This window comes from Callospermophilus lateralis, chromosome 11, assembly GCF_048772815.1.
Source record: "Callospermophilus lateralis isolate mCalLat2 chromosome 11, mCalLat2.hap1, whole genome shotgun sequence".
Classification (NCBI taxonomy): domain Eukaryota; kingdom Metazoa; phylum Chordata; class Mammalia; order Rodentia; family Sciuridae; genus Callospermophilus; species Callospermophilus lateralis.
Window position 1 is genome coordinate 59,805,822 of NC_135315.1, and position 15,135 is coordinate 59,820,956.

General features: G+C 33.3%; 1 protein-coding gene across 4 annotated transcripts in view; it reads left to right on the plus strand.

The window, feature by feature from the left end:
• Akap10 (A-kinase anchoring protein 10) overlaps positions 1-15,135 on the plus strand; it is a 59,293-nt gene that overhangs the window by 15,361 nt on the left and 28,797 nt on the right. For all 4 annotated transcript variants that reach the window (XR_013092637.1, XM_076869289.1, XM_076869287.1 and 1 more), the window contains exons 4-5: positions 1,306-1,863; positions 12,501-12,599. Coding sequence is in view for 3 of the 4 variants with exons in the window: in XM_076869289.1 (XP_076725404.1) it covers positions 1,306-1,863; positions 12,501-12,599 (657 nt within the window). In the remaining variant the exon portion in view is untranslated. The remainder of the gene's footprint in view (positions 1-1,305; positions 1,864-12,500; positions 12,600-15,135) is intronic.

The following is a 15,135-nucleotide window of genomic DNA, read 5'->3' on the forward strand; positions in this document are numbered from 1 at the left end:
ATCAAAGGATTAAGGAAAGTCCTTTTGAAAAATTAATGAAACCCTCAGCTAATTTTATACATTTTTATAAATTTATATGACCCTCTATAATCATACTGTGAAGGTCAAAAATTTTTCTCACTTTTTTGGTTACCCTAATAATTGGCTTGTGGTTATAATAATAAACTAAATTAAACTAAATATAAAGTAAGAGAAATGTATCTTTTATTAAGTTTTATTCTTTGAGATAAGATCCCAAAGCCATTATGGAGAATTCATGACACCTTTATAGCTATATCCACATATCCACAATTTTTCTTCAGGACAAGTGCTCACAAGTGGAGTTATTGGATTGAAAAACTTTTGCTATGTTTTTCTAACTTTTGCTAAGTTTTTCTAACTTGCTAGTTTGCTAAGGCTTTACTGTGTGTTCCTGAATGCTCCCTTGAAAAGATTTTGCCAGTAATAGTCTTATCACCAGTGCCTGAGAGTGTTGCTGATGTCCCCATGCCCTTGATAGTGCTTATTTATTTATTTATTTTGAAAAAACATTTTCCAGTTTGAGAGGCAAAATGTCATCTTACATTACTTTGCTTTTCTGGTTTTTTTTTTTTTTTCTTTTCTTTTTTTAGTTGTAGATGGACACAATACCTTTATTTTATTTAGTTACTTATTTTTATGTGGAACTGATAATCAAACCCAGTGTCTCACATGAGCTAGGCAAGTGTTCTACCAGCCCTTTCTGGGATTTCAATGAGGTTAAAACTTTTTTTAAAAAATAATTTTATTATCCCTTTTTATTGGCCCTTTTTCTTTGGGACTGGTATCATAGGTTATTCATACCATAAGATTATTTTTTTCTTTTAAGAATTTACATATTCTGGGGGTGGGGTTATGGCTCAGTTGTAGAGTGCTTGCCTAGCATGGGTGAGGCACTGGGTTCAATTCTCAGTACCGCATATAAATAAAATATAAAATAAATGTCCATGGACAACCAAAAAAAAAAAAAAAAAGAATTTACATGTTCTGAATTAATACTAAGGAGATAATAAGGATTGAGTAACAAAGAATTTTTCGGTAATTTAAATGAGTTTTATTTAATTAATTAATTTTTTTATTGGTGGTTCAATTAAATGAGTTTTAGATGGTTGTTTTTTGCATTGTTTAGAAACCAAAATCATAGTATCTATAGTTCATTTATTGTGGTTGCTAGGAAACAAATTTTATTTAAGAACCCTCTGGTATCCTTGTTGCTACAGGTGATTGAATAATCTTTCTATGTGAAATTATTTGTTACCTAACTGCTGACTTTTTTGCTTCTTTTAGGCAGATCTTGTCTGGACTACCAGACTCAGGAGACCAAATCAAGTCTTTCCAAAACCCTTGAACAAGTCTTGCACGACACTGTTGTCCTCCCATATTTCATTCAATTCATGGAACTTCGGAGAATGGAGCATTTGGTTAAATTTTGGTTAGAAGCTGAAAGTTTTCATTCTACAACTTGGTCCCGAATAAGAGCACACAGTCTGAACACAGTGAAGCAGAGCTCTCTGGCTGAGCCTGTATCTCCATCAAAAAAGCATGAAACTACAGCATCTTTTGTAACTGAGTCCCGTGACAAGAGATTGGAGGGTTCTAGCTCAGCCCAATTGCTTATGACTCAATCAGAAGGAATTAGCCTGATTAATAGAACTAACAACACTCAGAATCACCTGCTGCTTTCCCAGGAATTTGACAGTGCCCCTTCTCTTCACCTTGAAATGGCCAGAGCAGGAGCTAGTCAAGTTTCCATGGAAACTCAAGAATCCTCCTCCAGACTTATAATAGCCAGTAGAAATAGTCCCTCTTCTCCACTAAAAGAATTGTCAGGAAAACTAATGAAAAGTAAGTATGTGGTTTTCTTCTTGTTTTAATTCACAAAGCAGAGCTTAAGATGAGAAATAAAAGCATTAGAATAGTATCCTCTTTTCTAACTGCTTGCAAATTTGGAATGATTTGGAAAGTAGAGTAGAATCACATCAGTGTATGAAAAAGGAGCAGGAGGGATATCTAGAGTGACTACATCCTCTAAGAGTTGGAAATCAAAGCATTATCCATAGATTATCCATATAGGCTTATTTTTTCCGTCTCAATCTATTTTACTGCACTTTGCAGATAAAGTTTTTATATATATATTTTTAATTTTCATCAGGTGCCGTCAGGTAATGTATTGAGTTCTGTGCTAAGTGTATATTTAGATTTCATTTAATAGCCACAACACTTAGATGAAGTAGGCATTGTTACCTTGTTTTATAAAGGAGAAAATCATGACTCAGCAAGGTTAAGTAACTTGCCGTGGGTTGTACAGTAAGTGAGGAACTGGAATTAAAACCTAGGCATATTGACAACAGCATCCCTTTTCTTTCATTTCTGTTCTCTTCTCTTCTCTTAGTAGTTTAGAAATTGCACACTCCTTTTCTTTAGTTATCACCTTCTGGAATTCCCATTGCACAGCCTCTGTGTTTTTTGTCTTCTCTTTCATCTTATCTGTTCTTTGTTTCTCAAAAGGCTGGTGGTTTCTTCATGGGTTCATTGATTCTCTCTAAATGGGTTCATTGATTGTCTCTAAAGTTGGTTCTTCGTTATTGAATCAACTTTGACATGTTATCTTCATTGTAAAATGATTGAATTTTTCATTTCTAGAAACACTTTTATTTTCTTGAAATGTGTTTGCTTGTTTTTCATAGTTTTCTTGTTCCTTTTACCTTCATCCCACCTCTGATCTTGTCTTTAATTTCCTTAAACTTATTAAACATAGGGCTGGGACTGTAGCTTGGTGATAGAGTGCTTGCCTAGCTTGAGCAAAGCTCTGGGTTTAATACACAGCAACACCAAAAATAAATAACTTTATTGAACATATATTCCACTGTCTATTGCTTTTATGGATCTGATTTAACATTTGTTTCTTCAGATTCATTTTCTTGATGTGGTGATTTCAATGATTTTTAGTTGTGAACTTGTTTCATGAATTTCTACCACCTTTTTCTAACCAGCTGAGCTTAACTGACCATCTGTTTCATGAACCTACCTGTGGGCATTTTTTTAAGTACTCTGTGTAAATGAAGTTTTCAGGTGTATTTGCATTTGCTTTTGTCATGCACTTGGAGCTTGGTTCACTACCTTTCTGGTACTATTTAAAATATGTTTATTTGGGTTTTTAAGGCACTAAACCTGGGAGTAGTCTTGTGGTCAGGAATTGTCAAAGAAGATTTTTTTCTTCCTCTGGCATTTTGCATGTACTAGGCAAAACACTCTACCACTGATCTATATTCCCAGCCCTCTGCTATACTTTTAAAAGGCATTTTGAGGGAATTCAGCATTGGGATAAGTTTCTTTGAACATGTAGTTCAGCATATTTCTGGAAATGGAAATGTAAGGTTTTTTTCTTTAATACGCTTTATTGTTTTTGGAAACAGTCTTTGCTTTGATGGTAATTTATTTCATTTAAAAAATATTGATAGCAATGGTCATTACTTTTTTCCTGTTTCAATTGTTATTTTAAAAATTTATATTTAGTAAATTTGACCTTTTAAAAATGTTTACTTGTCTGAATTTTAGCACATGTATAGATTCTTTTAACTATCACTACAGTCAGGACAAAGAAGAGTTCTATCACCTTTGTAGCCAAACCCTTCTTTTCCAAATTTGTCAACCAGTGATCTATTTTCCATCTCTACAATTTCGCCTTTTCCAAAATGTCATATAAGTGAATTTATACAGAATATTAACCTTTGAGGTTTATTTTTATAGTTTATTTCTTTTTATTTCAAGTAGTATTCCTTTGTATTGGTATATTTCATTGGTCTACTGGAATATATTTGGATTGTTTCACTTGTTGGTAGTTATAAATAGGAACTGCTGTAACCGTTTGTGTATAGGTTTTTGTGTAGACATAGTTTTTATTTCTCTTCTACATAGGGCAAATGTCTGGTAGTGGGTTTGCTAGATTATGTGCTAAGTATATATTTAATTATATAAGTCCCTGCTAGACTGTTTTGTAGAAAGTACCATTTTGCATTCTTAGCAGCAATATATGAGTTCTAATTCCTTCATATTCCAACCAGCACTAATATTGTCAATGTTTTGTTTATTGTGTTTTTAAAAACCATTCTAATAGATGTGTAGTAGCATCTCATTTTGGTTTTACTCTGCGTTTCCCTGATATTTCCCGTAGAGTATTTTTTTGTGTATTTCTTATCCCATGTTTTTAGTGAATTATTTAAATCTTTCCCATAGTTTATTGGGTTGACTTTTTTATTGTTGAAATTTTAGAGTTTTGTATGTATTTTGGATGTAATTTTTATTTTTTTTAATGTGATTTGCGAATGTCTACTTCCAGGTGAATATTCCAGTTTGACTTTTCATTCTTGTAACAGATATTTTCTCAGAGCAGAATGATGATTAAGTCCATCTTACCCATTTTTTCTTTTACAGATGTACAGAGGTCATGAAGATTTTCTCCCCATGTTTTCTAATAAAAGTATTATAGTTTTTACATTTCACATTTTTACATGTGATCCTTTTTGAGTTGATATTGTATAATTGTGATGGTTAAGTCAAGGCTTATGTTTTATGTTTATTTTGACAAATGAATGTCCAGATGTCCAGTTGTTCCAACATCATTTATTGAAAAGAATACCCTACTCCATCAGATTGCCTTTGTATCTTGGCCACATTGGTGTAGGCCTCTGAGTCCTCCAAATTTCTTCTTTTTTTCTAAAATTATTTTGGCTGTTCTAATAATCCCCATTATAAATTTTAGAATTATATTGTCTATATATGCAAAAAAAAAAAAAAAAAAAAGACCCTGCTGGAATTTTATTAAAATTGTGTTCAACTAATTTGGGAAGAATTGACATGTTAATTTTGTCAAGTCTTACAATCCATGAACATGGTATGTATATCCATTTACCTGGGCCTTTGGCTTCTTTTCATTAGCTTTGTATAATTTCAACATATGGATCCTTGATACTTTGTTAGAATTATATCTTAAGTATTTCTCTTTTTTTTCTTTTTGATGCTATTGTGAATAATAGTGCTTTAAAAATTGTGTTTTAAAATTTTCATGGCTTGCATATAAAACAATTGATTTTTTTTAATATTGACTTTGTATTCTGTGACATACTAAATTATTGTTCCTAGGAACTTTTTTGTGGGTTTCTTGGGATTTTTCTATATAAATAATCATGTGGTCTATGAATAGGAATAGGGAGTTTTATTTCTTCATTTCCAATTTGTTTCTTCTCTCTTTTAGCCTTGTTCTCCTGACCTATTGCACTAGCTAGGACATCTATTACAGTGTTGATTAGGAATGGTGAAGTATTCTGTTTTTCTCATTATGTCTGAGGTTAGCTATAGGTTTTTTGTAAATGCCCTTTATCAGTTTGATAAACTTCCCTTCTTGTGCTAGTTTGCTGAAAGTTATTGTTGTTTTGAATCATAAATGGGTGTTGAATTTTGTCAGATACTTTTTTTCTGTGTTATTTGATACGACTGGTTTTCCTTTTGTCTATTAATATATTGGATTATATTGATTGGTTTTTGAATATTGGATCAGTGTTGTATTCTCAGAATAAACTCCACTTGCTTGTGGTATATTTTTATTTGTTGCTGGATTTGACTTCCATTTTTTTTTTTTTTTTTCTTTTTAACATTTTTGTAACTTTGTCTTGTATTGCTTTTATCTGGTTTGGGTATGTCAGATTTAGTTGGTTGATGATGGTATTCAGTTTTTCTATATCCTTGCAGATATTTTGTTTGCGATCATATTACTCTATTACTGAGAGAAGGTAGAAGTGTGTTGACGTCTCCAACTATAATTGTGAGTTTTTCCAGTTCTTTTTATTTTTATTGTTGTTGTTATTATTATTATTATTATGGATTGAACCTAGGGGCACTTTACCAGCAAGCTACATCCCCAGCCCTTTTTACTTTTTGAGACAGGGTCTCACCAAGTTGCTTAGGGCTTTGCTAATTTGCTGAGGCTGGCTTGAAGCTTGTAATCTTCCTGCCTCAGCCTTCTGAGTGGCTGATTACAGGTGTGTGCCACTGCATCTGGTTCCAGTTCTTCTAATTCAGTCTGGTTTTGTTGCATGTATTTTTGAGGCCCTGTTGTAAGGTATATACACATTTAGAATTATTTACTTTCTTGGTGAATTGTGTCTTTTATCATTGTATATACTTTTCTTTATCTAAGTCATGGTATACATTCTTCTTTTTTGTTAATATTTTTTTAGTTGTCGAGGACCTTTATTATATTTTATTCATTTGCAGTGCTGATAATTGAACCTAGTGCCTCACACATGCTAGGCAAGCACTCTATCACTGAGCTATAATCCCGGCCCTGTATATATTCTTCTTTATAGTAACATTGCTTGTTCTGAGATCAGAAATATCTGTTGTCTGATTTATATAGATAATCCAACTTTCATTTGATTAGTGTTTATATATCTTTTCTCATTTCTTTACTTGGGGCTGTCTTTACAATTTTTATTTGAAGTGAGTTTCTTGTGGGTAACATAGTTGGATCATGTTACTTCACCCATTCTGACAATCTCTGTGGGGGTTTTTTGTTTGTAAATTTAATTAGTACAGATTTTAATGTAATTTTTTAAGTTAAATAATTACTGCAATGTGATTATAATATAATATGTAAACATAATTATTGGTATTGGGTAATATAATTTTATTATGATCATAGTAAATATAACGTGTTTGAATTCATGTCTACCTGTTTGTTCCTTGTTTTCTATTCCTTGATTTCTCCTTTTCTGCTTTCTTTTGGATTCTTTGAAATTTTTTAGTTTATTGAGTTCTTTTTTCTTTTTTTATAATATTAGGAATTGAATTTAGGGCCTTTTACCATTGAGCTGCATATCTAGCCCTTTTTATTTTTTTTAATTTTGAGGCAGTCTTGCTAAATTGCTCAGGGCCTCACTAAGTTGCTGAGGCTGGCCTCAAATTTGAGATCCTTCTACTTCAGCCTCCAGAGTCACTGAAGTTCAGGTATGCACCACTGCACCAGGGTGTTTTTGAGTTCTTCTTTGTGTAGATTTTTTTTGTGGCTTTGCATACTTTTTACAGTGTACTTAAAATCAATATTCTGTGACTCCAATGGAAGTGGAAACTTACCATCATATAGATTTCTTTATATTCCTACTTACATTTTGTAATTGTCAACTATACATTGAAAGCCTTTCAGAAAATGTAATTTTTGCTTTCAGTTGTCATACATGGTTTAAAGAACCTAGGAGAAAAATGGTCATCTTTTATTTACCCAGTTATTTGCTATATATGTTGTTGTTCCTTTATCTTTGAAGTTTAGTTATCATTTCATTATCTCAATTATTTCCTATAGCATTTCTTTTCTTTTTTGGTACTGGGGATTTTACCCAGGGGCACTCAACCATTGAGCCACATCCCCAGCCCTTTTTATTCATTTATTTTTTTATTTTGAGACAGGGTCTCGATAAATTGCTTAGGCTAGTTTTGAACTTGAAATCCTCTTACCTCAGCCTCCTGCACTGCTAGGATTACAGGCATGTACCACCATGACTGGCTCCTTGCTTTCATTCTTGAAATAATTTTCATTTGGTAGAGAATTCTGTGTTGGTGATTTTTTTTTTCTTTTTTAACCACTTTAAAAAGTTGTTTCATTGTTTTCTAGCCTGCATGGTTACTGGTGATTATTTTGCTACATCTTGGAGTCATTATTACTATGTATTTAACACATTGCTTTTAAGATTTTTTTTTCCTCTTTAGTCTTTAGCAATTTGGTTATGGTATTTAAAAATGGACGTGAATTTCTTTGTTTTTCTTCCTACTTGAGGGTTACTAAGCTTCACATTTGTATAAATTTGGGGGATTTGGGGAGTTTTCAGCCATTCATTCTTTAAAAATTGGCACTATAGTGTTTGTCCACTTCTTCTAGAACTCTGATGATCCTAATGTTAGAGTTTTGTTATTGTTCTACAGGTTCCTGAGGCTGTATTTACTTTTTTCTATTCTTTTTTTTTTTTTTTCGCCTTCCAACTTTGTAACTTTCTATTCAGTTATCCTCAAATTCACTAATTCTTTTCTCTGTCATTTCCATTCTGTTATTGGGTCTTTGTTTTCTTTAAAAACAATTTTTTTAAATTGTATATGGACACAGTACCTTTATTTTTATGCTGTGCTGGGGATTGATCTCTGCCTCACACATGCATACTACCTCTGACTGCAACCCCAGTCCTCCCTCTATTTTATTGTTTTGTTTTCTTTCTTTCTTTCTTTCTTTCTTTCTTTCTTTCTTTCTTTCTTTCTTTCTTTCTTTCTTTCTCTTTCTCTCTCTCTCTTTCTTTGTCTCTTTGTCTCTTTCTCTCTCTCTCTCTCTCTCTCTCTCTCTCTCTTTCTTTCTTTCTTTCTTGAGATGGGGCGCTTTGTTGCTTAGTGATCCTCCTACTTCAGTCTCCATAAATTCATTAAGACTTGTTTTGTGACCTAACAGGTCTATCCTGGGAATCTTCTATGTAAGCTTGAGAAGAATATATATATTGTTATATCTAGTTGTTTGGATCTTCAGGTCTTCCGTTTCCTTACTATTTTCTTTGTCTTTGATTCTATTCATTATTGAAAGTGGGGTATTAAAGTATTCTGCTATTATTATGATGCTGTTTCTCTCCTCAGTTCTATCAATGTTTGCTATATATATTTAAATGCCTTGATTTTGGATACATATTTGTCTCAAGTGAATTTGGTCTGACTAAATAAAGATATAGACACAGAAAGTACCTTTTCTTTTTATTTTATTTATTTATTTATCAGTGAAGGCTCCTCAGCCACAGCTTCCACGAGGGGGGCAAAGCAGGCAAGAAAGAGAGGGAGCATGCCTGAAAACCAGGTTTTTTTGTGGAGGGGGGGAGAAGCCATTCATATGAGGCAAGGGGTAGTATTACAACAAACAAGTGGGTGTAATCCAACCCCATTGGGTGATGCCCACTCCTGGAGCTGTACCTCTTATCCACGTGGAGGTAAAGTCCAAATTGTATTGTGGGGTGCAGTACCTATTCAGTACCTCTTTCTCAGGACTTAAAGGTGAGTGCATAGCACCTGTCTAGAGCGGCTTTCAACATTTATTTATAATTGTTATATCTTCCTGATGGTTCTTTGTGATGGAGTTAAAATCTGTTTTGTGTGATACACATGTGACTGTTAGTTACTATTTGCATGGAATGTCTTCTTCTGGCTATGTAGAGTATTGTCTTCTATTCCTTCACTTTCAGCCTGTGAGTATCCTTAAATCTGAAAAAGTAAGACAACATATATTTGGGTATTCTTTTTATTTTTTTTATTTATATATTTAAAATTTTTTTTTTTTTTTTAGATGTTGATGGACCTTTATTTTATTCTATTTATAGTGGTGCTGAGAATCAAACCCAGTGCCTCACACATGTGAGGCAAGTGCTCTACCACTGAGCCACAATCCCAGCCCCTGGGTCTTCCTTTTTAAACCAGTCAGCCACTCTTTGTCTTTTGGTTAGAGAATTTAATCCTTTTACATTTAATGTAATTTTTTTTTTTTTTTAAATATGTGGTGCTGAGGATCGAACCCAGTGCCTCATACATGCTAGGCGAGCGTTCTACCACTGACCCACAATCCCAGCCCCTAATGTAATTGTTAATAGGGTGAGATTTAACTTCCATTTGTTAGTTGTTTTCCATGTTGTAGTGCCTTTGCTCCTTTTTCCCTATCTTCCTTTGTATTTTATTGATTTTGTGAATGTGTGTGCATGCTTGCATGCATGTGCACATGTGCATTGGCATGCTTTTTTTTTTTTTCATTTTTCTTTATTTTTCATTTGCCATGAGGTTTACATAAAACATCTTGTAACGGTCTATTTTAAGCTGGTAACAATTGCAAACACATATAAAACCTATATTTTTACTCCCCATTCTCATACTTTCTTGATTCAAATAAGATATTTTCCTTTATTGTACATACCTTTTTTTTTTTTCCTATAAATATGGGAATACTAGCTGGATGTGGTGGCACATATTTATAGTCCCTGCAACTCAGGAGGCTGAGGCAGGAGGATGTAAGTTCAAGGACAACCTAAGCAATTTAGTGAGAACTGGTCTCAAAGTAAAAAAAAAAAAGAGCTAAGAATGTAGCTCAGAGATAAAGTGCCTCTCAGGTCCATCTGCACCCCCCAAAAAAGTCAGGGAGTAGGGGTGCATAATAATCTATTTAGCTTAAGTTGGGGGTTCTTGAAATGTGGTTTGTATACCTGTAGGGATTTCCTAAGATTTAAGGCAGGTCTGTGAAGTCAAAACTGTTTTCACATTTCTAAGATTTGTTATTTGTCTTTTTCACTGTGTTGATATTAGTAATGGTGGTACAAGAGAAATAGTGGGGAAAATGTGCTGGCTTTAGACAGAATTGTACTAGTAAGTTGGTATATTCTTTTTTTTTAATACTTTTTTTAAAAACATATTTCTTTTAGTTGTCAATGTAACTTTATTTTATTTTATTTATATGTGGTACTGAGAATCGAACCCAGTGCCTTACACATGCTGGGCAAGCACTCTACCACTGAGCCACAACCCCAGCTCCAGTTGGTATATTCTTTACTGCTCTTATTTCTGGTAAAACTAAATGCTAGTTTTACTTAAGGATGTCTTTGGGGTAATAAAGAATTACTTTTTTAAAATAAGCTAAACCTTTGAGTCCACGGTAATTTCTTTTTAATATGTGTAATGAGGTAGAAATTATGTGTAAAGCTCTTTATACTAAAGTACACTAGTTGGCTTAAAGAAACACACATGAGCAATTGATTGTGATTTGAGCTCAATTAGCTCAAATCAACTAATATATATATTAGTTGTAGATGGATACAATATCTTTATTTATTTATTGTTATGTGTTGTTGAGGATTGAACCTAGTGCCTCACATGTGCTAGGCAAGCATTCTACCACTGAGCTACAACCCCAGCCCTAGACTATCACTTTTACTACAAAGAATGAACACTGACAAACTATGGCAGACATTTTTTTGGAAACTAATGAAGTGAGCCTATCACTTCAAGGAAAACACTGCATTTGTTACCCAGTGCTAAAATTTAAACTTTTCAAATGAAAATAAGAATTTTGGAAAACTTCTAAATACCACCATGTGCTTTGAAAGTTTTAAAGGGTATTCCAATAAGATCATTGGTGAAATTAATGATGATTTTAGATTTACATAAGCCTATAAAAATCTGTATAAATCAGAATACCAGTATTTTCTAAAGTAGTGGAAAACATGATTTTTATAAAATCATTCATAAATAAAAGAACAGAAACTAGGACTGTAGATTTTAATGTAACAATATGAAAACTTCATTGACATGGTTTTAGGTTCTACATTCTAACCTTTTAGAACTATCACACGTTTTGTTGAAATATTAAAGAATATATCCACAGTTATCTCAAAAAACCATTCAAATTCTACTTTTCCCAATTACATGTCTGATGTTCTTAATATCTATTTTATTTATTTATTTATTTATTTTAAAATATTTATTTTTTAGTTATTGGCAGGCACAACATCTTTGTTTTGTATGTGGTGCTGAGGATCGGACCCGGGCCGCACGCATGCGAGGCGAGCGTTGTACCGCTTGAGCCATATCCCCAGCCCCTTAATATCTATTTTAATCAAAGCAGCGTGGCATAAGGTTGAATGCCAAAGCAGATATGAAAATCCAAATTTAGAGTTGCGAAAGTGTAAAACAGTGCCTTCATCCCACCAATTTTTTAATTTTGAAAATAGCTATTTTTCATAAAAATGTTCATGTTGAACACAAAAGATTTAAGTGTTGATTTTAACTTAATTTTTTTCATTCTTAGTTTCTAATACCTTAATATTTATAAACGAACCATACATAAACAGAAGTTTTTTAAGATTCTTATTTTCTTTCTTCTATTTCTTTTTTTTTCTGGGTGATGCTGACCTCCTGCCTCTGTGTCCTTGCCTCACTTATGCTAGGCAGGTTCTCTACCACTGAGCTACAACCCCAGCCCACTAGCTCCTGTTTTTAAGATTATAAAGAAATCCTGAGATTTAAAAGTTCGAGATTTGTTGTTTAACCTTCCAAGTTTGTTGAAAGTCAAAAAGATGGTATTCATGTATGTGAAATAATTGGTAAAATATTTAAATATAGATTTATAAATAAGTTTTGCACTCTTTTATATTGTTGTGCAAGTCTTTCAAGTTGGGAGAAGAGACAAAGAATGTACATTAAAAAGAATTGCTATTAATAATGAAGCTTGTTATCTCAAGGTGACTGGAGAGAATTCACATATAAATCTTCTGTTCCCAAACTAAAGAAAAGGTAGCCTTACAATGGAAGTTTATCTTGTAACAAAAGAACACAATAAGCCAAATCCTGCTATTCTTGAATATAGTCCATTGCTATGGTCCAAGTTGCTTTTCAGTTTTGAACTTTGTCCCCTTCTTCCCTTGCAGGTATAGAACAAGATGCAGTAAATACTTTTACCAAATATATATCTCCTGATGCTGCTAAACCAATACCAATTACAGAAGCAATGAGAAATGACATCATAGGTAAGTAGTGCTTGAAGTTATAATCAAAAAGACCTGACTATTTTTGATTATTGACCAAGAGAGTTTTTTGTCTTTTTTTTTTTTTTTTTTTTTTTTTTTAGTGCTAGAGGTTAAACCTAGGGCCTTGTACATGCTAGGCAAACACTCTACCACTAAGCTTTATCCCTTACACTTTTTTTATTTTGAGACACGATCTCACTAAGTTGTTCAGGCTGTCCTGGAACTTCTTATCCTCCTGCTTTGGCTTCCCAAGTAGTTGAGATTACAGGAATGTGCCACTATGCTCAGCTAAGAGATTTTTTTTTTTCTTTTTTTTTTGGAGAATTTTTAATGAACATTGAATATCCTAACATACTTCCCTTCCTAGTCTGTTTTCTTAGTACTTTCTTATATCTGTTACATAGATGTATAGGTCACTTAAAAAGTTGCTTTCTTATATGTGGACCTGAATTCCTAGATTTTAACCTGAATAACAGCAAAAGCAAGAATAGTAACAACATATTTATTAGTACAATGTCTAGACAATAAGCTAAGGACTTCCCATAGATAAATTCATTTCAACTTCTACAGAACCTTGTTGGATAAGTAGCTATTATTTTATCAATGAGGAAACTGAAGTAGACAAACATTAACTACATTGTTCAAAGCAACATCTCACAGTCAGAATTTGAGATTAGACCATACCCTAATTGGTAGTGTTTTCATACTTAGGTTGGAACCAGCTTTCTCTTACGCCCTCTTGCCCCTGCCCCCCCCCAAAAAGAGGCTAGAATAGAAAATTCAAAGCGTTTCCCGTAGTAAGGGCAAAGATTTCAGGAATTTTTTTTCCATCATACATGCATATATGTGTGTATAGATAATACTGAATGAACAGCTTCTCTGTAGATCATAGTAAAAAAAAGTTTGAAAGCTTTTACGGTGTCTCATCAGGATGACCTATATTCACAGAAAAAAATTGGTTCATTTATTCATCAGCAAATATTATATTCCAATAAGTTCTAGTACTAAATTTTGTTATTTTTATTCACCTCAAACTTAGTACTTGTGATTTATGAAATAAAGTACCTTACTCCTAGTAGGTTATTCTAGTATGGGGCTTCTTTATTCCTTCCTGTGAGTACTTTGCACTCACTTATTATGGATGAAGCATGACCCCTTTCAGGCTCAGCTGTGGTTCTTAAATTAGCCCAGCATACTTTCCAGTGAATACCTGTTGGCTATTTTGGGGTATATGAAATGATGCCCCTGTTTTCCTTTTTCTTCCATGCAGACACCTAAAACATACATTTGTGGATGCTGGTGGGTTGTCTCCATCTGTATTTTGAGGGTTGTGGAATACTAGTTCACCTACTTTTGTTGACTGATCGTGTTATGGGATTTTGGTTTTCTGTGGCGGTGGATTGAACCTGGGGCACAGCTGAATTGCCCCAGCTCTTCTCAATCTTGAATCCTTCTACCTTGGCTTCCCTGGTAGCTAGGATTATTGGCATGGGCCATCATACCCAATGGATTTTGAGTTTTCTACATAGTTGGAATTTGTTGCTGCCATCTTCTAGACTTTCCTGGACCATCTTTTCTTAGTAATACAATTGGGGTGAGGTTGGCTAAAAGTTCCAATTGTCTAATCCATGCCTTGATCTTTTCTGGTGACTAGTCCTCATCTTGAGGCTCTTTGGTGGCTACCAGTCATCTCATTAGCACATTTAAAAAAAAAAAAAAAAAAAACTTTATCACTGAGAAGACTTCCAAGAATTTTAGGAAGTACATGTTAGGAAAGTGGACAAAGACCATGTACATATATCACACTGTCACAGCTAGGTGTTGTCTAGGAGAAAGTGGGAGTAAATGGATCAGTGGACCAGGAAACTATAATACAATCTGATTCTTGTGGGGGTTTTTGTTTGTTTGTTTGTTTCATTAAGGTCCATCTAACAGCATGAACTCAGAGTGAGACCTCATGGTTGTTTGTCTAACCGCCAACTAAATAGCTTCTTTATTTGCAGCTGTTTAGGCAGTTCCATTTGTGTTGTAAATTTTCCACCCATAACTTTTTTATTTTTTGCAGGGGATCCTGGGGATTGAACCCAGGGCCTCATAGGTGCTGGGCAAGTACTTTATCACTGAATTTATACCCCCAGCCCAACCAGTAACATTTTGACAGACTTCTTTATAAGTAAATGTTTTTAACGAATCCTTAATTCTTCAGATTTCAATCCTACAAATACAATTGCCAATTGAAAGAGTATGTTCATTTTTAACACTTAAGTTAGAAACTGCCAAGCTGCCTTTTAAAAGATATGTTAATTTATATTCCCACTAACACTTATTGTAGTTTTCCCATGCTCTTCATCAAGTATATTAAAAAAGTACATTATTAAATATTATTAACATCAAACATTATTAAACAAGTACACTTATGTATTGTTAAAATTATGCTGTTTTATTAAACAAGTATAATGCCTTTTATTCTAATTTGTATTATTTAGTGATCATGAATATCTTTTCATATTTATTAACCATTTTATGTTAGTTCTTT